This window comes from Panthera tigris, chromosome B1 (assembly GCF_018350195.1).
Source record: "Panthera tigris isolate Pti1 chromosome B1, P.tigris_Pti1_mat1.1, whole genome shotgun sequence".
NCBI lineage: Eukaryota > Metazoa > Chordata > Mammalia > Carnivora > Felidae > Panthera > Panthera tigris.
In genome coordinates this window covers 200,947,294-200,966,159 of record NC_056663.1, presented here as the reverse complement: position 1 = coordinate 200,966,159, position 18,866 = coordinate 200,947,294, and the positions used below count along the sequence as shown (strand labels likewise).

At 56.3% G+C, this 18,866-nt stretch overlaps 1 protein-coding gene across 2 annotated transcripts in view; it reads right to left on the bottom strand.

Annotated features, from left to right (window-relative positions):
- Positions 1 to 13,809: 13,809 nt before the first annotated feature.
- The window catches only part of HTRA3 (HtrA serine peptidase 3), a 31,178-nt gene continuing 26,121 nt past the window's right edge, over positions 13,810 to 18,866 (bottom strand). For both annotated transcript variants that reach the window (XM_042985056.1, XM_042985057.1), the window contains exons 7-9: positions 17,064 to 17,112; positions 16,513 to 16,608; positions 13,810 to 14,907 (exon numbers count right to left, since the gene is read on the bottom strand). In XM_042985056.1, coding sequence (XP_042840990.1) covers positions 14,742 to 14,907; positions 16,513 to 16,608; positions 17,064 to 17,112 — 311 coding nt within the window. In that variant the 3' untranslated portion in view covers positions 13,810 to 14,741. The remainder of the gene's footprint in view (positions 14,908 to 16,512; positions 16,609 to 17,063; positions 17,113 to 18,866) is intronic.

Sequence of the window (18,866 nt, the reverse complement as noted above, 5' to 3'; positions counted from 1 at the left end):
CCGTGCGGAGCCCGACGCGGGGCACGAGCCCGTGAACCGTGAAATCACGACCTGAGCTGAGGTCTGACGCTCAACGGCCTGAGCCACACAGGCGCCCCTCACCCCTTCTAAAGAAGGATCCTGACCCTCTGGAGGGACACCGACCTTAGCCGTCCCCTGCTTCTGCCGAATGTGATGGACGGCGGCGGATGGATGCTCAGGAGACAGCTGGCCGGGCCTGTCATCTCCAGCCCCGGAGGAGGGGGGTGTGCAGCCCCCAGGCCACGCGAGGGGCTGGGCAGAGCTTGGCTCGTTTGCAGAGACGAGGAACACACAGCTTGGCCCTGGCCCTGGTGCGGGGACCCGGGTCGGGAGCGCTGGTCCTTGGGGAGTGTGACGGGTGAAACGCTCACCTTCTAGAGCGGGTGGCACGTGGGCCTGCCCGAGAGCCTTCCCGCCAGACAAGCGGCCCCAGGGAGAGCGTCTGAGTAGGGTGACCTGTCAGAGGCAAGGGAAGCGATGACACTTTTCAGCCTTGCCCCCCACCGCCCGCCCCTAATCTGTCCTCAGCCCCAAAGAGGGCTCGTTAGCCATGGACCTAACGGACGCGTCTGTGAGCACATGTGTCTTTGCACAAGCGCGTATGTCTCCGGGACGGGTTTCTGGGAGTGGCGTTGCTGGGCCAAAGGGCATGAGCCTTCAAACCCTTAATGGACGGATGGAGCCAGACCGCCCTACGAGGTCACACACCCATGGCCTGTGTCCCCACCTGGCCTGCAGTAGACCTCCATCCTCTAATCTGCCTGTCAAGGTAGGGTGGCATCTCATGGCTGCTGTCACTGTCGTTGCCCTGGTCCCTGGGAAACCTGGTTGGGACCACTTTCCTCAGGGGAGCTTCGTGGACACTGTCCCCAGCCTGCCTGTCATACTTCCTTCCGAAACGTCGGGGACATGATCTGCATTTGACAGGGTGTTTTGAAAGAGACTCAGAGGATGTCCCTCACCCAAGGCCACACAGCCGGTTCCAGGTCCCACGCTGGTCCCACCGCGAGAGCAGCACGGACGACGTAGTGGCCGGCCATGGGCACGTGCCCGGCACATGCTTCCCTCTGGGAACCGTCACCTATGGCCTGTGCCACCAGGGTGAATTCTTGAAAATCTCCAAGCTCGGTTTCTTTTGGAAATAACTGATGGGGTGTTAGCATCGGGCCGGATGCATGTTCTATGTGACACCATGGGACAAACATATGGAAGCCGTTGACTGTCCTGGGATACTTTGTGGGGAAGACACCTCAGCACGCTTGAGTCAAGAAAGGCCTTCGTGGCCCGAGTGTCTGCCGGGCCTGGTGCCACTGGGGGAGACTCTGGGAAACAGGACAAGGGACTTGAAATTCCTTGGGGACACCTGGGAGAATTCCTACCCAAATTCCTTGGGTGCCACTGGGGGAGACTCTGGGAAACAGGACAAGGGACCTGAAATTCCTTGGGGACACATGGGCAGGTGGAGTGGGGTCAGAGGGGAAGGTGGCTTCCAGTGAGGCCCGGGGTTCCAGGAGGAGCCCGCCCTCCTTGGGACTGTGAGTAGCTTCACGTTGTTGCTCTAAGACTGTGATGTGATTTCCTTTCCTTCCCTGCTCCCAACAAAGTATCTTCAGCAATTCAACATTTTCCTCTTCTATCATTAGGCAAATAGATTCTTCTTGAGGAACACTGAGGACAGCAGAGAAGATGATGGTGATGATGACGGGGACGGTGAGGATGACGGTGGCTGCAGATATTTTGGGGACACTTACTAAGTGCCAGGCAGAGGTTTCATTTTATTTGACCTGAATTATCCCATTTAACCCTGGCGAATCTTGTCCGAAGCGCATGTCATTACTGTTCCCAGTGTGAGTCCGATGCCCAGGTGCCTCCACCTGCTCTTGAAGGTGCCGGAGTCTAAGGGCAGTGAGAGGGGAGGCACCTCGACATTCCGAGACCCACAATCAGCCCTGCGGGGAGGGACTGCCGTTCTGCTCCACAGGCGCAAACACCGAGGCCCGTAGACGGAGAGTGACTTACCTGAGGTCACAGAGACGAGGTGAGGACTTGGGTTTCACTAAGCACGGAGGGCCGTGCCAGGAAGGCAGAGATGCACCAGATGGGCCCCTGGTCTCACGGGAGAGACAGACAGGTGAGCTGACAGGAGGGAAGGAGCAAGGAGGCTGCCCCCTGCCAGGTGGCCTGGAGGGCTTCCCAGAAGAGGCGGCATTTGGAGACAGGGAAGCATGCTCAGACCGCGGGCCCCTGGAAGCCGGCAGGCAGGCTCTGGTACGTGCTCTCCCCATCTGCGCCCCAGACCTGCCGTGCAGGATCCCGGCCTCAGCGGCCACCTTTCCCAAACCTATTTTTAGACCCAATTCAGTTCTAAACGCAAACACATTGTCAAGATAGTGGCCAACTTGGGTCCCATCCACGAACCTTCGCTGAGACGCCAAAATAGAAAATGGCTCTATTTGTGGACGACACGGACTGTTGGCAGAGGTGTTGACTCCCGGTGGACGGGGGCCAGATTATGGCCCAGCCCTTGGATGACCCGACACATCGATGCTTCCTACCCAAATACAGTATAAAAATGCGGGCACGAGTGTGTTGCAGTGAATCTCGCAAGGAGGCAACTTTCTCCTGGGGCCAGCGGACCTCAGGGAGAGAGCACAGGTCCTACTCGCTTGAAGTGAGAGCCTACTCGCTCCATATAGTCTGTTATTTTTGCTTTTTCCAAGATAGAAAGCCACCGGGTGGGGGCTGGGAGGACCCCAGCCCTTTTGGACCATCTTAGTGACGTCAGTCCCAGGTTGCTTATCACACGCGCACTATGGGCGGGGGTGATGCCAGATACCTCACCTGCCTCTGACCTCAATCTCCAGAGCCATCCCGTGATGAATGCGTTATCATCCCATTTTATAGATGAGAAAACCGAGGCTCAGGGTGAGTTGTTTGCTTTACCAGCTAGTAAGCGGGAGGCTTTGGATTTGCATTCAGGTCTGTTGAACCGCAGAGATCCCGGGTTAATTTCTCCATGACACTGTTTCTCTCTCTTTGCGAAACTTCCTCCTCCCGTTCATCTCCAAAGGCTAGGTCAAATGTCACCTCCTCAAGGAAGCAGGTCTCACTTGCCAGGCCAGGTTGGGGACTTTCTCAGCAGTGATGATACTGAGACACCATTCCTGCCAGACTGGGAGTCCCTGGAGGCCAAGGACCGCGTGCGATCGTCCCTGATCCCTGTCATGTCCTGAGCCCAGCCCGGACAACCCGCTCCGAGAGGTCTGGGGACGCAGCGAAGGAACGAACAAAGCTTTTCTTTCCACGGCGGGGGAAACCGAGGCCCGGGAGGCAGGACGGTGTTGGTCAGAGGGACCAGGGTTTAACGGATGCACTGGCACTTTTTAGACATTTGGTGTGGAGCCTTGGTTTCTCAAGTGTGTTTGGGGGTGATGGCGGTGCTCCCACAGGGGGCCGGGGTCGCATCAAACTGAGGATGAGGCCTCTGGCGCCCGGCACACAGCTGGCACACGTCAGGCTCCACAGATGACCGTGTTCGCTGGTGTGCAAAACCAGACCTCCATTCCGCACAAGCCAGGGGAAGCTGATCGTCTTGTTTTACCCACATAAAGTTCCAACGTGCCCCGGGGGGGAGGGGGAATCTTTTTTCACTTTCAAAACTGGGGTAAAATATATAGAACCTAAAATCGTATGTTTTAACCACTAAAAATACCTTACTGCGGTAAAATACACATAACACAAATTGCCCAGCTCAGCTACGTTTTTCGGCGTCTGGGTCAGTGGCGTTCAAGTGCATTCCCAGAGTTGCGTGGCTTCCTCACCCTTCATCCCCGGAGCACTTCCTACTTCCGCAGCCGAAACTCCGTCCCCCTGAGACTCTCCATTCCGCCCTCCCTCGTGCCCTGGCACCTCCCTCCCCATCTGCTCTCTGCCTCTGCGGACCTGACTCCACGGGGGGCCTCGATGACACGGGATTTGTCCTTCCGTGACCGGCACGGACCGTATTGGATGGACCCGTCCCTCCGTTGGTGGATATGTGGGTGCTTCCAGGATACGGCTTTGGGTCCCCGTCCTCTGACTCCGGGAAAGATGCACGAAGAGGTCATGACACGGGGCGCTGGGGCGTCGGCAAACTTACCGAGCACCTGCCCCGGGAGCACGTGCACCCTCGGAGCGGCCCGCGCGGGGCCCGCGGAGGCGCGGCGTGGGCAAGTGCGTGCTCGCAGATCCACGCACACGCACGCACGTGCGCGTGCACGGGGCACGGTGTCTGCGGGCGGGGCACGCAGAAGGGTGGGCGGGGCACGCAGAAGGGTGGGCGGGCCGACGGCTGCTGGGGGCACCAGGCACAAGAGGTGTCGAAGCACCATTGGAAACGCGGCGCTGTATTTGTTTCACTGCACGCGCAGCAGGAACATCGAATGTGCCAGAGCTCTTCGCGGGAAGACAACTGTGTGTGGCAGCCGCCGCGTGTCTGCGGAGCCCGAGGGCGAGGGCTCCACACTCTGCCCGCCACTCACAGCCGCGGACCTTGCTCTGCCTCCTCCCCCTCCCCCTGCCCCCCCTCCCCCTGCTGCCAAGTACCAAAGACGGAGAGAGGACCTTAAAGCGTCTGGAGGGAAAAGAGCACTGACCCGCAGAGGAGTGGTAACCCTACGGACCCAACGCCCCCCGTCACGGCCACCGAGGTGCCGCTGCTGCCTACGGTGCACGGAAGGGCCCCCTGCATGCCAAGAAGAGTGCCGGAAACGGACACGTCAGGATGCTACAGTGTACCGGGGATGGGAGGAAGGTCCACGGCTCGGCCCTATTTTCTGTTCTTTGCTGTGCACTGGAAATATTTCACACTTAAATTTTTTTCATGTTAAAAGCACCAACGAGGCAAAAAGCCTTGAAAACATGTCTTAAGGGCTGCCAGACTTCGAACCTCCTGCAGCATCTCACGTGGCTGCCTGCCCCGGGGATGTGTCCATCGGCCTCCGGTGCTCTGGGTTCCCATGCACGCGCTCCCCCCGTGATCGTCCCGGGTGCGTGCACAGCGTCTTATCGCAGGTTCCTGCCACTCTGCTCAAGTACTTTGCACTCACTCAGGACACGCCCCCCCCCTCGCCGAGCAGTCCTTGGCCAGTGACGCTGGGGACTGGACAAGAGTGCCCTGTCCCTTCAGGCGGACAGTGCTGCGTGACTCACACCGTCTTCCAGGGGTGCCACAGCAGTGACCCGCTCACTGGCCCTTGGCTTCCTTTCCTTCCCTGTCTAAACTCTGGACTCGTCACAGTGCTTCTGGAAGTCACTTCTCAAGTAGAGCACTCGCGCCCGAGTCCTTGTCTCTGGGCCTGCCTCTGGGGACCCAGCCATGCTGGTGGCACAGGCAAGTGACCAGCTCCTCTGAAGATAAGAGGTCTCCAAGGGTGGGGTGGCGCTCCAGGGGAAGCCCTCCTCATTTTGTCAGTAGGCAGACGGTCCCGCCTCCTGCGTGCCCTCAGTGAAGCCTGGCAGGAGGCACAGTGCCCGGTGCCCACAGACCACAGCCCACGTCTCAGCAGGGAAACCACACGGCTGCCACTCACGTCCATGAGTCAAGCCCCCAAGTCGCGTGTTTCAGCAGATAAGCAAGGACCAGCTGACACGAGAGGAGAAGCAGCCAGGAGAAGGACAGAGGTGGACCAGCAGGGCTGACTCCAAAGAAAATGAAGTTCACTCTGATTTCCGACGTGGTTGACTTGAAACCATAGTAATCGCTCCCCTGGAGAGATCTGGCATCCATCAAACACGAATTGGTTACTATAGAAAACAGAAAAAAGAGGCAGTCCCAGGACAAGAGCTTATGGAAAAGTTAAATAGAATCAAAGAGGGAAAAGTCAAGGAAATCTTCTTGAGTTAGCCAACGACAAAGAAATGCAGAACGGGTGTAACAGAGGGGGAGCGGCTAATAACACATTGTGAGTGCACACCCTGTGCCAGGCACTGTGTAAAGGGTTTTAATTATTTAATCCCCAGCTGGGAATTACGACCATCTTCATTTTACAGATGAAGGAACTGAGGGATGAGAAGTCACCTGGACGTGGTTGCCCAGCTAGAAAGTCAGAGAGTTGAAATTCAGATACAGATTGGTCCCGGACTCTACACTCCAAACACAATGTGCAACATTGCCTGAAGGGAGGTCCAGAAAAAACAACCTGGGTGATGCAGCTAAAGCTGTGTTAGGGGGAAGTTATACCTTCCAGTGCCTACATTAAAAAGAAGGGGGGCGCCTGGGTGGCTCATTTGGTTCGGCGACTGACTTCCGCCCAGGTCATGATCTCACGGTTCGTGGGTTTGAGCCCCGTGTCGGGCTCTGTGCTGACAGCTCAGAGCCTGGAGTCTGCTTCAGATTCTGCGTCTCCCTCTTTCTGCCCCTCCCCTGCTCGTGCTCTGTCTCTCAAAACTGAATAAAAGTTTTAAAAAAATTTTTAAAAAGAAGAGAGACCAATTAACCCCCACCCCAAAAAAGTAGAAAAAATAATAAAAGTAAGAGCAGAAATTAATGAAATGGAAAACAAAACAAGTACATGGTGAAAAGGATCAACAAAACGAAATCTTGTTTTGTTTTAAGAGTAATAAATTTATACCCTGGCAGGACTACTCAAGAAAAAAAGAGAGAAGACAAAAATAGTGATGTCAAGAATAAAAACGGGGACATACTGTAGAAACTGGAGACAATTCAAGAAATAAAAAGAGAAGGGATGCCTGGCTGGCTCAGTTGGTGGAGAGTGTGACTCTTGATCTTGGGGTCGTGAATTCGAGCCTTCATGTTGGGTATAGAGATCACTAAAAAAGAAATAAAACTTAAAAAAATAAAGGAGTGCCTGGGTGTTCAGTCGGTTAAGCATCTGACTCTTGATTTCGGCTCAGGTCATGATCTCATGGTTGTGAGATCGAGCCCTGTGCGGGACTCTGTGCTGGGTGTGGAGCCTGCTTAAGATTGTCTCTCTGTCTGCCTGGCTCTCTCTCTCTCTCTCTCTCTCTCTCTCTCTCTCTCAAGGAAAAAAACCCTAATAAATGAAAAGAGGAAATTATGAACAATGTTATGCCACTACTTTGAAAACTTAGATGAAATGAATACATTCCCAGAGAAAGGTGACATACCAAGCTGACAGAAGAAGAAATAGAAAGTCAAAACAGTCCCATGACCATGAAAGAAATTGAAAACCATCATTTAAGTGTTCCCACAAACGAAACTCCAAAAACAGATGTCTATTCTTAAGTTCTATCACCACTTAGTAGAAAAATAATGCCAGTCTTACACCAACTTACCTAGAGAAAAAGAGTAGACACTGCCCAAGTCAAGTTAAGAGGTCATTGTAGGAGCAAACTCCAGTGTGAACATTAGGAAAAAGGAAACATATAGAACTATTGTACTTACGAACACAAAAATCTCAAACAAAATATTAGCATGAATATGAAAAATGATAAGACTTCATGATAAAGTTAGGTTTTGTCCAGTAAGTCAAGGTTGGTAAAAATATTTCAAAATCAATGCATTTCAATACAGTAACAGAAGAAAGGAGGAAATCTTATAATCATTTTAATAGAAGCAGAAAAGTTTATGTTAGCATCAGTATTGGTGCATAATAAAACGTAGCAAACTAGGAATAAAAGGAAACTTTCCTAAGCTGACAGAGCATAACTACAACAAACCTACAGCAAACATTATTTTTAATGGTGAAACATTGAAAGATTTCCTTTTGAGATCTGGAACGAGATTAAGATGTCCATTCTCATTATTTCTGCATGACATTGAACTTGAGGGTTAGCTAGTTCAGTGGGGCGAGAGGAAGTAAAAGGTATTAGGATTGAAAAGGAAGAAATAAAACTCATTATTTATGTGTGATATGATTGAGTATGTAGAAAATCCAAAATAATCGACTGGGAGAATTAACAAGTGATTTTGGCAAGAATGTTGTTTATAAGTCCAGTATAAAACATGATAAAAAAAATAAGAAGAAATCATAAAAACAAGTCAATATACCAGCAAGAGTAAGGAAATTTAAAACAAATTTAAAGGATACCATTTATAATATCAAGTGTAAGCCATTTACACAGAAAACTATACACTATTTGGAGAAATTAATGAAAATGTGAATAAGTGGGGGTATACCCAAGTTCCTGTGTTAGAAGCCTGAATATCACAAATGTCGCCTCTCTCGGAACTAATCTATAGATTCAATGCCTTTCTAACTAAATTCACAGGCGGTGGAACTTGGTAAACTTATTCTAAAACGTGGAAAAGCAAAGAACCGAGGATAGGGAAGCATTCTTGACGGAAAAGCACAGCGTGGCGGTTACCGCACTGGACGACAAAGTAGGTCATAAAGGCCGAAATAACTGGGACTGGATGGTGTTGGGGCAAGGACACAGAGGAGGATCAGCTGGGCGGAAGGAGTCCAGAGACAGACCTACATGCACACGGGGGGCCTGGTTTATGACAAAGGAGGAAAGCAGTGCCTTTCAGAGAAATGGTTTGTGGGAAAACCATGGGAACAAATGAAACTTGACCTCTCCCGTGCACCACACACAAAAGTCAACGCCAGGCGGATCGCGTATCTAGTGTAAGATGTAGAATAATGAAGTGTCGGGAAGCTAACAGGAAGGTAGGGACCTCGGGGGTAGGAAGACGCTTTCTAGATCAGGCACGAAGACACTAGTTATAAAGGAAAAGGTTGGTAGGTCGGGCTGTTAAAACCGACCTTTCTGTTCCTTAGAGGACGCCATTTGGGGAGTGAAATGCGAGCTGTAGATAGGAAGAAGGCATCTGTGGTGCACGAATCAGAAAAGCGTTCATTTCCTGGTAAGAGAACTATCCAGCAAGGAGGAAAAGGCACGTCGAGACAATCAGCAGCCGGCCAGACGTGAAAGGCGCGCAACAAGGACGCACGCCTGAACGGTCCACGGATGTTTGAAAAGTCGCCCGACCTCCGAGGGGTCGTGAGAGCGCCAACCGAAATCCGGAGGCACCGCTCTGCGCCCACAGGATGCCTCAAATTCAAGGCTGACCGCATGCGTTGCTGCAAATTCACGAAACCACTTTGGAAAGCTTGGGTTTCTACCAGAGCTGATGATACGTCCCCCCAATGACCTGGTTGCTTCTCTCCCAGGAACACGGGCAACAGAGATGCTCACACAAGTCCCCGGAGACACGCGCAGAGAGGTGCGCGTGTGCATGGCGGCCACAGCCCCTCTCTGAAGCAGCCCGAGTGTCCGTCAATGGGACACCAGGCGTGTGCCAGCCGGATGTTGCACCATGATGAAAACGCACTACCTCCACGCGCAGCAGCCTGGACTGAGGTCACAAGCACGCTATCCGGCACAAGCAGCCGGCCCCCAGTGAGTATATGCTGCGTGATTCCATTCACAACAGTTAAAGAAGCGGGCAACCCCCAGCTCGTGTCGAGCGAGGCACGTACAGGCGCTAGAGCCGCGAGGGAACTCGAGGGGTGTTCACCACGAAGCGCGGTTGTCGGGAGCCGCTGGCGGGGACCAGGTGGTGCCGGGGGCTGTCGGGGCTCTTGACGCGGGGGTGGCGACGTGCACCTGCTTTCTGATAATGCGCGCGACCCCTGAACAACACGGGTTGGAACTGCGAAGGTCCACTCAGCCGCAGATTTTCTTCCATAAATACAGAGCAGCGCGTAAACGTATTTTCTCTTCCTCGTGCGTTTCTCGGGAACATTTTTTCCTCTAGCCTACTTTATTATACAGTATACGGCACGAACGACATGCAAAATAGGTGTTAATCAACTTTCTTGTTATTGGTAGGGCTCTGGTCAATAGCAGACTATTAGCAGTTGCGTTTTGGGGGAATCAAAAGTTGTATGTGGATTGTTTAGGGGCGCCCCGGGGGGCTCAGTCGGTTAAGCGCCAGACTTCGACTCAGGTCACGATCTCACGGTTCGCGGGTTCCAGCCCCACGTTGGGCTCTGTGCTAACAGCTCAGAGCCTGGAGCCTGCTTGGGATTCTGTGTCTCCCTCTCTCTCTGCCCCTCCCCCACTCATTCTCTCTCTCTCTCTCTCTCTCTCTCTCTCTCTCAAAAATGAATATAATTAAGAAATCTACAAGTCGTATGTGGATTTTTGACTCAGTGGGGGTCAGTGCCTCTAACACCCATGATGGGCGAGCATCAGATGTACATTCAAATGTCAGGCTCGGGCCCTTGTCTCCATCACGCTTCGCGATGACAATGATTCTGAAGACATGAAAACGTTTCAAGCATCTCAGCTCTTCAATCCCCTCCCCGGACTCCTTTGTGAAAACAGTTACTGGAGAAAACATTTCGACTGAAATGAAAAAAAAAAAAAAAAAAAAGAAACTTACAAAACGAGGAAGAAACTGAATCCAGGAAAAGGAGGCGTAGCCCTGACGTGTGCAGCGAGAAGAAACGTCCGCAAGGGCACATGCCAAAGATTGTGTGATTGAGGGCTGAGCAGTTCCATGGGCACGTGTCGTGTGCACGCTCACGTAGGCCACGTGCACGCACGTCTGTACCCTGGAGATGCTCACACGTGCCGTGTGCACACACACGTCTGTGTGCACACTCACGTGGGCCGTGTGCATGGATGTCTGTGCCATGTGCGCGCTCGTGAGTGCCGTGTGCACATTCACATGGGCTGCGTGTGCACACGTGTCTGTACTGTGCACACGCACGCCTGCTGTGTGTGCACACGTCTGTACTGTGCACGCTCACGTGGGTCATGTGCACACATGCATGACTGTGCATGTGCACGCTCACCTGGCTGTATGAGCACGCACACACACGTATCTCCATGCGCGCACAGATTCACGCGTGCTGTGTATACACGCGAGCTGTCACATCCCGATTACGTTGACCCGGCCAGAGTCGGGAGGGCCTGGGTTTGGGGTCTGGGAGGACTGACGGAAGTGGGCTGGGGGTGCATTTCTACAGCTGGCCAGCCCTGGTCTCTCCTCTGGAGCCGAGAGGGTAGCGGGCGGCTGCCTGGGACAGGGAGGTGCCCGTGTGGTGAGCACTGCGTGAGGACATCAGAGCCAGTGTCACTGGGCTGAAGTCAAAGTGTTGACAGGGCTGGTTATTCCTGGAGGCTCCAGGGGAGAACCCTTTCCTCCAGCTTCCAGAGGTTTCCTGTGTTCCCCAGCCCCTTCCTCACATCCCCTCCCCAGCCTCTGCTTCCGTCCTAAGTCTTTCACTCTGACCCTGCGGCCTCCTCTGATAAGGACCCTGTGACCCCGGAGGCCTGTCTGGTCATCCAGGATAACTTTCCGTGTCAGGAACCTTCACTTGACCGTGGCTGCAGGGTCCCTCTGGCCGCGTGAGGTGACGTCCGAGTTCCCGGGTTCTGATGCGGACGTTCAGAGGGAATAGGGCCCGCATGGGGGTGCCCAGGCAGGGTCCAGGTGGTTGGAGCGCCTTGCACAGGGCGGGGCTGGAGGAAGCAGGGGGAGTGGAGGGAGAGAGCTCAGAGCCGGCTCCCCAGAAGACCTGAAGAATGTGGACCAAGAGCAGGGCAGCCGGGGGACAGGCGTGTCTACACGGACAGGGGGCTGGGGCAGTGTCGGCAGGCAGGCCCCCCCGCCCCGGGCCTCCCCGGGCGCTGCTCAAGCCGGGGGAACACTGCCGGGTGCCCAGCCGCCTCCTGGCATCCGATTCATTCCACAGCCTCCTCGTCTGGTCACCTGTGGTCTGGACCCACTAATCCCCTTGGGGGTGGGGAGGGGCCCCGGAAGGAGAAAGACGCTGTGACCCTCGGGCCGCGCCCCTCCTGGAGACCCTGGCCCGACCCCGAGTCAGGTGGCGGATGTTTGTCTTGCTGCGGCTGAGGCCACAGCTGTGCGCTCCAGCCCGGCCCCGGGCCCCTGGTGGCCGGCCACGCGCTCACGTGTGACCCCGAGTCCTCCTCTCTGGGCCTCCGCTCCCGCCGCTGTCCAATGGGGCGTGTGGACTCGGGGACCTGTGAGGCTCCTTCCCGTCCTGTCCTGCCTGGATTCCGGGTGTTTATGAAGGGCCCCCACGGCCACGACGGGGTGCTCCTGCCCGAGGACGCTGCCGTTGCCGGCACCCCGTGCACAGGTCCCAGGACGGATAGCGGAGGGGCGGGCCGCGAGCCCAGCCACCCGGGGTGGCGTCAGGACCCTGAGGGTTGCGCAATAGCTCCAGCGGCAGCTGGCGGGCTCTGGAAAAGTTGTTTTTCACCTCGCAGCTGGGGGCCGGGGGCAGGCTGGGCGGCTGGAGCGGGATAGAGGGCCCCAAGGCCGCAGGGCCCACCCTCGCTGCACAGCCCCCAGCACCAGGGGAGAAAGTGGCCTCCTTGGATGCAGCAGCACAGGGGTCGGGGCCCCAGCAGGGTCCGCCAGACGGGGGCAAGGGCAAGACCACAGCGCAGGCCCGGCTGACGCCTGAGCCCAGAGAGCCCCACATCCCGCCTCCCGCTTCACCGGCGGACCACCTGAGGCCGGGGGTGGCTCTTGCCAGACAGCAGGCTGGTGGCGGGGAGTGACGAGGTGTGAAGTGACATTTGGGGGCACTTTTGAGGCCAGACCCCGAGGCAGGAGCCTCCCACGTGGCATTTAATCCAGTGTTTACTATGGCACAGCAGGTGCCGACCGGCCGAGCCCGGCTCCTCTCTGGGCACCACCGTCTTGCTGTTCCCCGCATCTGCCCCCCGCCTCCCTCCCCTCCAAAGTCAAGGGTTTCCTGCGGCGGTGGTGGGGAAAGGGGCGATGCTGACGGTTGGGGCGCCACTGATGTCCTCGGAGGCCACGCTCAGGGGGCCCGATCCATCCCAGGGGCGAAGTCCCCCCAAATGCCCAAGGTCCCCGACAGCAGGGGCTGCAGCCCCGCCCACGACCGCCACCACCTGTGAGGTCTCCTGCAGCCGCAAGGCACGGTTCTGGGCTCACCGTCGGCCCAGCTGCCTGCGGCCCTCTGCCCCTCGGCCGGAGGGTTTTCTCCAGCTCTGCGGACAACAGCTCAGCCCCACACGGTGCACCGCGCCCCGCCCCCCCCCCCCCCCCCCGCACGGCGCAGGGACCCAATTCCCCTCAGGGCAGACCCAGGGCCCCGGTGCGGCCCGGGTGTGGGGAGCGGCGCTCAGTTCACAAGGTAACCGGAGCCCCGGGATTGCAAAACCGGGGTGCTGAACCAGACACGGCGCCCTCGTCAAAGCTGCTCGCGGCAGTTTCTGGTCCTTCCGCCGAGTGCCCTGGGGTCTGATCCCCGCCAGCTCCTGGTGTGCCTGGGTGTCCTGTGCATCCCTCTAGGTACCAAACAGAATCCCGGCCGCTGCCACGGCCATCTGAGGCCACCCTCTAGACCTGCCCCGTGGCGGGAGGGTGGGGCCGGGTCACTGAAACACGGGCCTGTCCAGCCCCAGGCTCCCAGAGCTGGAAAGGGCTCGAGGCCCCGCGGTTGTCCAGCCGCCCTCAGGGAAGGTGGCCGGTGCTCACGCGGCTGCCCAGAGGCAGACCCTGCCCCCTGCGAGGCTGGGACCGGCGGGGGTCTCCATCGCCCCGGGCTTTGCGGCCCAGAACCCAGGCCCGGCCCCCTCCCGCTCAGACCTGCTGGGCGCCCCTCCCCCTCCCCCTGGTGCCCCCTGCTTGCTACCCTGGGTGAGCTCCTGCCTCTCGGTCTCTTCCCGCCTCGCCCCGCCATCGCTGGCGTCAGGACCGGAGGCAGGAACAGCTGTGGCTGGGGCCGGGGGTTGGGGGAAGGGCTGCCCTCGGCGCCCCTGCCGGCCAAGGACCATGTGCTTGTAAACTTTAATTTTCATACAGTAGAGAAACACACAGTACAAGCAACACGGGGAATCCATTGTACAGCAAAGGCCACCGATGCACCTCAGAACTCACGCGCGCCCCTCCCCCCCACCTGCCACCTGCCGCTTCAGGGCCGACTGCCCCACGCAGAACGGCACAGGGGAGGAGGAACCAGCTCGGTCCTTGGAACCCCAACCCCCGTCAAGGGGCTTCCCCTGCCCGCCGTCCCAAGGCCACCTCCAGGAGGACAAGCGGCCTTCCAGAGGGTGTCAGGTGCTCTCTGCTCCCGGCCAGTCTCTCTCCTGCCACAGGGCTTGGCTGGGAAGCCAGGGCGCCTCCGCTCGGCACCTGCTGTGGGCCGGTGCTTGACTCCCCGAGTCAGACGCGGCTGCCCCCCAGGGCCTCCAGGCTGGCGGGGTCACAGCCCTGGTCATTCAGTGCGGTGGGCACTGTGGTGTTCAGTGGGGGGGGGGGGGATGGGAGGCATCCCTTGCGGAGGATGGGCTCGGGGACCGACCTGAGCAGGTGAGTCGGAGGGGAGGGAGGGGTAGGAGTAGGTTGGACGTTTGGACACAGGTATGGACAGGTGTCGAGGCAGGGGTGTAGGACAGGAGGTGGGGGCTGCAGGGGACTCCAGAGGAGTGTTCTAGATATCCCGGGCACTTGGAGGGTGGCCCTCAGGAGCATCTGTACGCGGGGGACATCCGGCTGCCCCCGTGGCACTGTGATGAGGGAGTCGACCCCCCGAAGGCTGAGAGGCAGGTCCCTGGCCAAGCCCTGCCCGCGGCACTGCCCCTGGACAGCCAGGAGGAGGGCTCTGGCTCTGCTGAGGACCGTCCGTGGTCCTTCGTCCCGACCCCGTGGGAGGCAGCGGCTCCGGACGGGACCTCTCGGCTGGCACCTGTCCTGGGCCGCAGGCTCTGGCACTCGGCGACGTGGGGAGAGCTCCCCCTCACAGGACCACCTCGGGCGCGATGCTGAACAGGAGGTCATCATTCCCCCGACGCACCTCCAGAAGCAGAGGGGACTCCGTCAGGACGGCCTCCTGCAGCTCGCTCGAGTCTGCCAGCGGGCGCCCGTTGACCTTGACGATGATGTCGCCATCTTGGATGCCCCCCCTGCCGACGGAGAGACACCCGGTCACCGCACATCCCTGCGAGGCCAGGACCCCGCTCGGGGGACGATCTGGTTGCACAGCAGCGGTTGAAGAAAAACCACTTCCGCAGGTGAGAACAGCACCCTGACTGCGGGGTTCCTACCCCAGTTGAAAACCAGCGTCCTACGAGGGCCAGGGCTGTGTCGGCCTGCTTCTTCTACACGTTAGGAGGGCTGGGTCCAAGTGTGGCCTGCCGCCTTCCTAGCTGGGCTGCCTCAGGCCAGGCACTCGGGCCCTTTGAGCCTCAGCTTCTACACCTACAGCCCTATGTGGGGACACGCTTTGCAAATTGCGAGGTCCAGGCCGCGGTGAGGGTTGACTAAGGAGGTGCATATGGAACGCTGATTCACGCCACGGCCTCGGCCATTGGCAGCCACCGTGGCTCCTGGTCCCACCGCTCTGGCCCTGAGGGCGGCCGCCTGCTGAAACCCTGAATAAGGGGCCTGAGCTGGGTGCTGACTCTTTGCCTTCACGGATCTGCGTTCTAACAACTTGTCCTGCAGGCCGGCTGCAGACCGAGCGCGCGTGCCGGGGGCCCGTGTCCTCCCGCACAAGCAACACGGCACATGCAGGAGGAAGGGGGTCCTGGTGGGGTGAAGGGGCCCCGCAGGGCTGGAGGCCCGCCTGCCTGGTTCCTCTCCACTCTACTGCCTGCCCTTGAGTCCCACGGCCCTTGAGCTCGATCTCCAGCTGTGCGAATTACCGTTTAGACCACTGACGAATGCAGCCCACCCTCCAACAGTGGAGACCTGGGGCAAAGGAGGGAAGGGGCTCGTCAGAGCCCCTCTGGGCCTGGATCGGCCCACAAGCGTGCCGGGCCCGTGCCGCACCGGCTGCCTCAGCTCATGGTGTTGGGAACAGTCAGTCTTTCCCAGCACTCGGTGGTCTCAAAGGAAACGGGGCTTTATCTCATCTGAGCTTGACCAAGACTCCTCAGGGGACAAAGAGTGAGCTGAATCGTGTCCATCTTGCAGACAAGGAAGGAGGCCCAGGCTGGCGGGAGTCAGGCCGGCATGGGGTTTGAGCTCTGGGGGGTCTCTACTGCTCTGTCTCCCCAGACCCAAAGGAAAGGACATTCTGGGGGCGCCTAAGGGGCTCAGTCGGTTGAGGGTCCGACTTCAGCTTAGGTCATGATCGCACGGGTCGTGGGTTCAAGCCCCGCGTCGGGTTCTGTGCTGACAGCTCAGAGCCTGGAGCCCGCTTCGGATTCTGTCTCCCTCTCTGCCCCTCCCCTGCTTCCACTCTGTATCTCTCTCTCTCTCTCTCTCTCAAAAACAAATCAATGTAAAATGACAATAAAAATAAAAATAAAAGGAAAGGATATTCTGAACCAAGGACGGTGACTGCCAATGCCCCAAGGAGAACTTCATCTTTCCAGCCTCCCCTGGCTTAGACGACAAGCCGGAATCCCACCTGCCACGTCCATGCCATATCACGTGTCAGAGGGCTCAAGGCCATACAAGGTCACCGAGGCGAGCCCACCCTCGGCCTCATGCCCACCCAACCCCACCCACCAGGATGTCTGCTGGCCCCGTCCAGCCTTCCTGCCTCTTGTAGGGCAGCCTACCTCTGAGAAGGTGAGTTTGGAACGACCTCCTGCACGTAGATCCCACTGCTGACCGATGGGAAGTCTGGGTCGCTGGCTTTCAGTTCTTCCAGCAAACTGAAAAGGCAGTTCCGCGGTTAAGGCACGTCTGCCCCCATCCTCACGTGGGGGCGGCTACAGCCCCCAAACCCCTGGAGCCCCCCAGAAGCTGGGAGAGGCTAAGAAGGACTCTCCCCGCAGAGCTTTCGGTGGGAGCACAACCCTGCTGATGCCCTGATTTGGGACTACTGGCCTCCAGAAGTGTGAGAGAAGGAAGTTTGTGGTGATTTGCTACGGTAACCACAGAGGCTTCCTGGAGGAGGCAGCACCTGAAGGGAGCCTGAGGGAGCTGAGGAAACCTATGGGACAAAGGGGGAAACGGCATTGCAGGCAGAGGGACTGGCCTGAGCCCAGGCCTGGGAACGCGAGTGCGTCTGGCCCACGGGAACACCTGCAGGCAGCCAGGCATGGCTGGACAGGGTCTGGGAGGAGGAGAGAGGGGCAGTGGGAATGTATCATCCTTAGACACTCACCTCGGGGTGATGGTCCGCATCCGTATGCCGATGAAACGCTTCTTCCAGTCTGGGGACAAATCATGACAAGACTCCGTTAGAGCCTCTGTGAAAACCTCTGCCTTCTCTGAGGGGCCATGTGGGGACTAAATTTCACCCCAGGAGCCAAAAAAGCAGTGGGAGTCATTTGTGTAGTCACAGGCCTAGAGCTGCTTCTCTCCTCTAGGCTGCTCTTGAAGGGCTGGGAGATGTCCTGCCTCGTCTGGTGGCTTCATGCCCACCCCCACCCTTAGGACCCACACACCCATATCAGTTCCCACATCTGCTCTGTCGTGAGACCTACACCCAAACCCTGGTGGGCATTGGGGCTCTCCTCTCCAGCCTTATCTCCCAGATTTCCCAGCCTTGCCTGCTCAGATCTGAACTTGTCACCTTCTCCTGCCTTCCCCATAAATGGTAATATTAGCCGATAATGCCCAGTGAACACTAGCCACATGCCAGGCCCTCTGTTTAGAGCATTATACACACAACTTCCCCCTGGCTGCTCCAGCCTGTGACTTAGAAGGTGTCCTAGACCCAGAAATAACATTTACCTGTCTTGAACCATAAAATATGTCTCAGTACATTTTAAAATGTCCTATCATAAAAACATGCTCTCTGACCACAGCAGAATTAAAGAAGTCTCCAAGAACTTAGAAACGAAATAACATACTTCTGAACAACCCATTTTCAAAGAAGAAGTCAAACAGGAAACTAGAAAGGATTCTAAACTAAATAAAAATGGCAAAACGACGTATCAAAACTTGTGAGATGCAGGTAAAGCAGTACGTGGAGGACAATGAATAGCACCAAAGTGCCCATATCAAAAAAGAAAAGGGTTTCACATCAATGACCTCAGCTTTCACCCTAAGAGCTAGAAAAAGAAGATCAGATGAAACCCAATGTAAGCAGAAGAAAGGAAATACCAAAGATTGGAAATCTGTGAAGTAGAAAACAGAAATATAATAGAGAAGATAAAACTTTAAGCTTTCAGCCACACTGATCAACCAAAAAATGAAAAAAAAGGACAAAGGAAAAGAGAAGATAATTATCCTCACCAGGACTGCAAGAGGTGACATCACCACGGATCCTACAGGCATTAAAAGGGTCATAAGACATAACGATGAATAACTTGATGCCAATACATTTGATGACCCAGACAAAATGCACACGTTTCTTTAAGTTTCCAAACTGCCAAATCTCACTCATGAAGCAGCAGACAACCACGTAACCTCACCTCTATTGTTAAAAACTGAATTTGTAGTTAAAAATCTTCCCACAAAGAAAACTTCAGGCCCAGGTGGTCCCACGGGAAAATTCTACTAAATGTTTAGGAAGGAAATAGCACTGACTCTGCACAAACTCTTGTAGAACACTGAAAATGAGCAAATACTTCTGGGATGTCGTGATTTATAATGAGAAATACGTATTTTGATGTTCGTTTGTGGTTCCCAGCACACACCCCCTAACACTTTTGTAATCCCTGTGATAAAGGCTCCGGGGACATCTTTTGCTGTCAGATCCTGAAATGGTGACAGTGACAAATGTGAGATGGGTTTCTTCTGTTACCTACACCACAAGCCCCTTGCAACCACTCCTGAGTATATGTTAGTGAGTGATTTTGAGAAGCCCCTAAGGAAGGGGCTGGTTGCTAGGGAAACCCACCCATGTGGCCAAGGGTCAAACTTTCAGCCCCGACTCCCAACCTGCCTCTGGGGAGAGGTGAGGGGCTGGAGGATGACATAATCACCATGGCGGGGATGTACCCAATCATGCCAACACCAT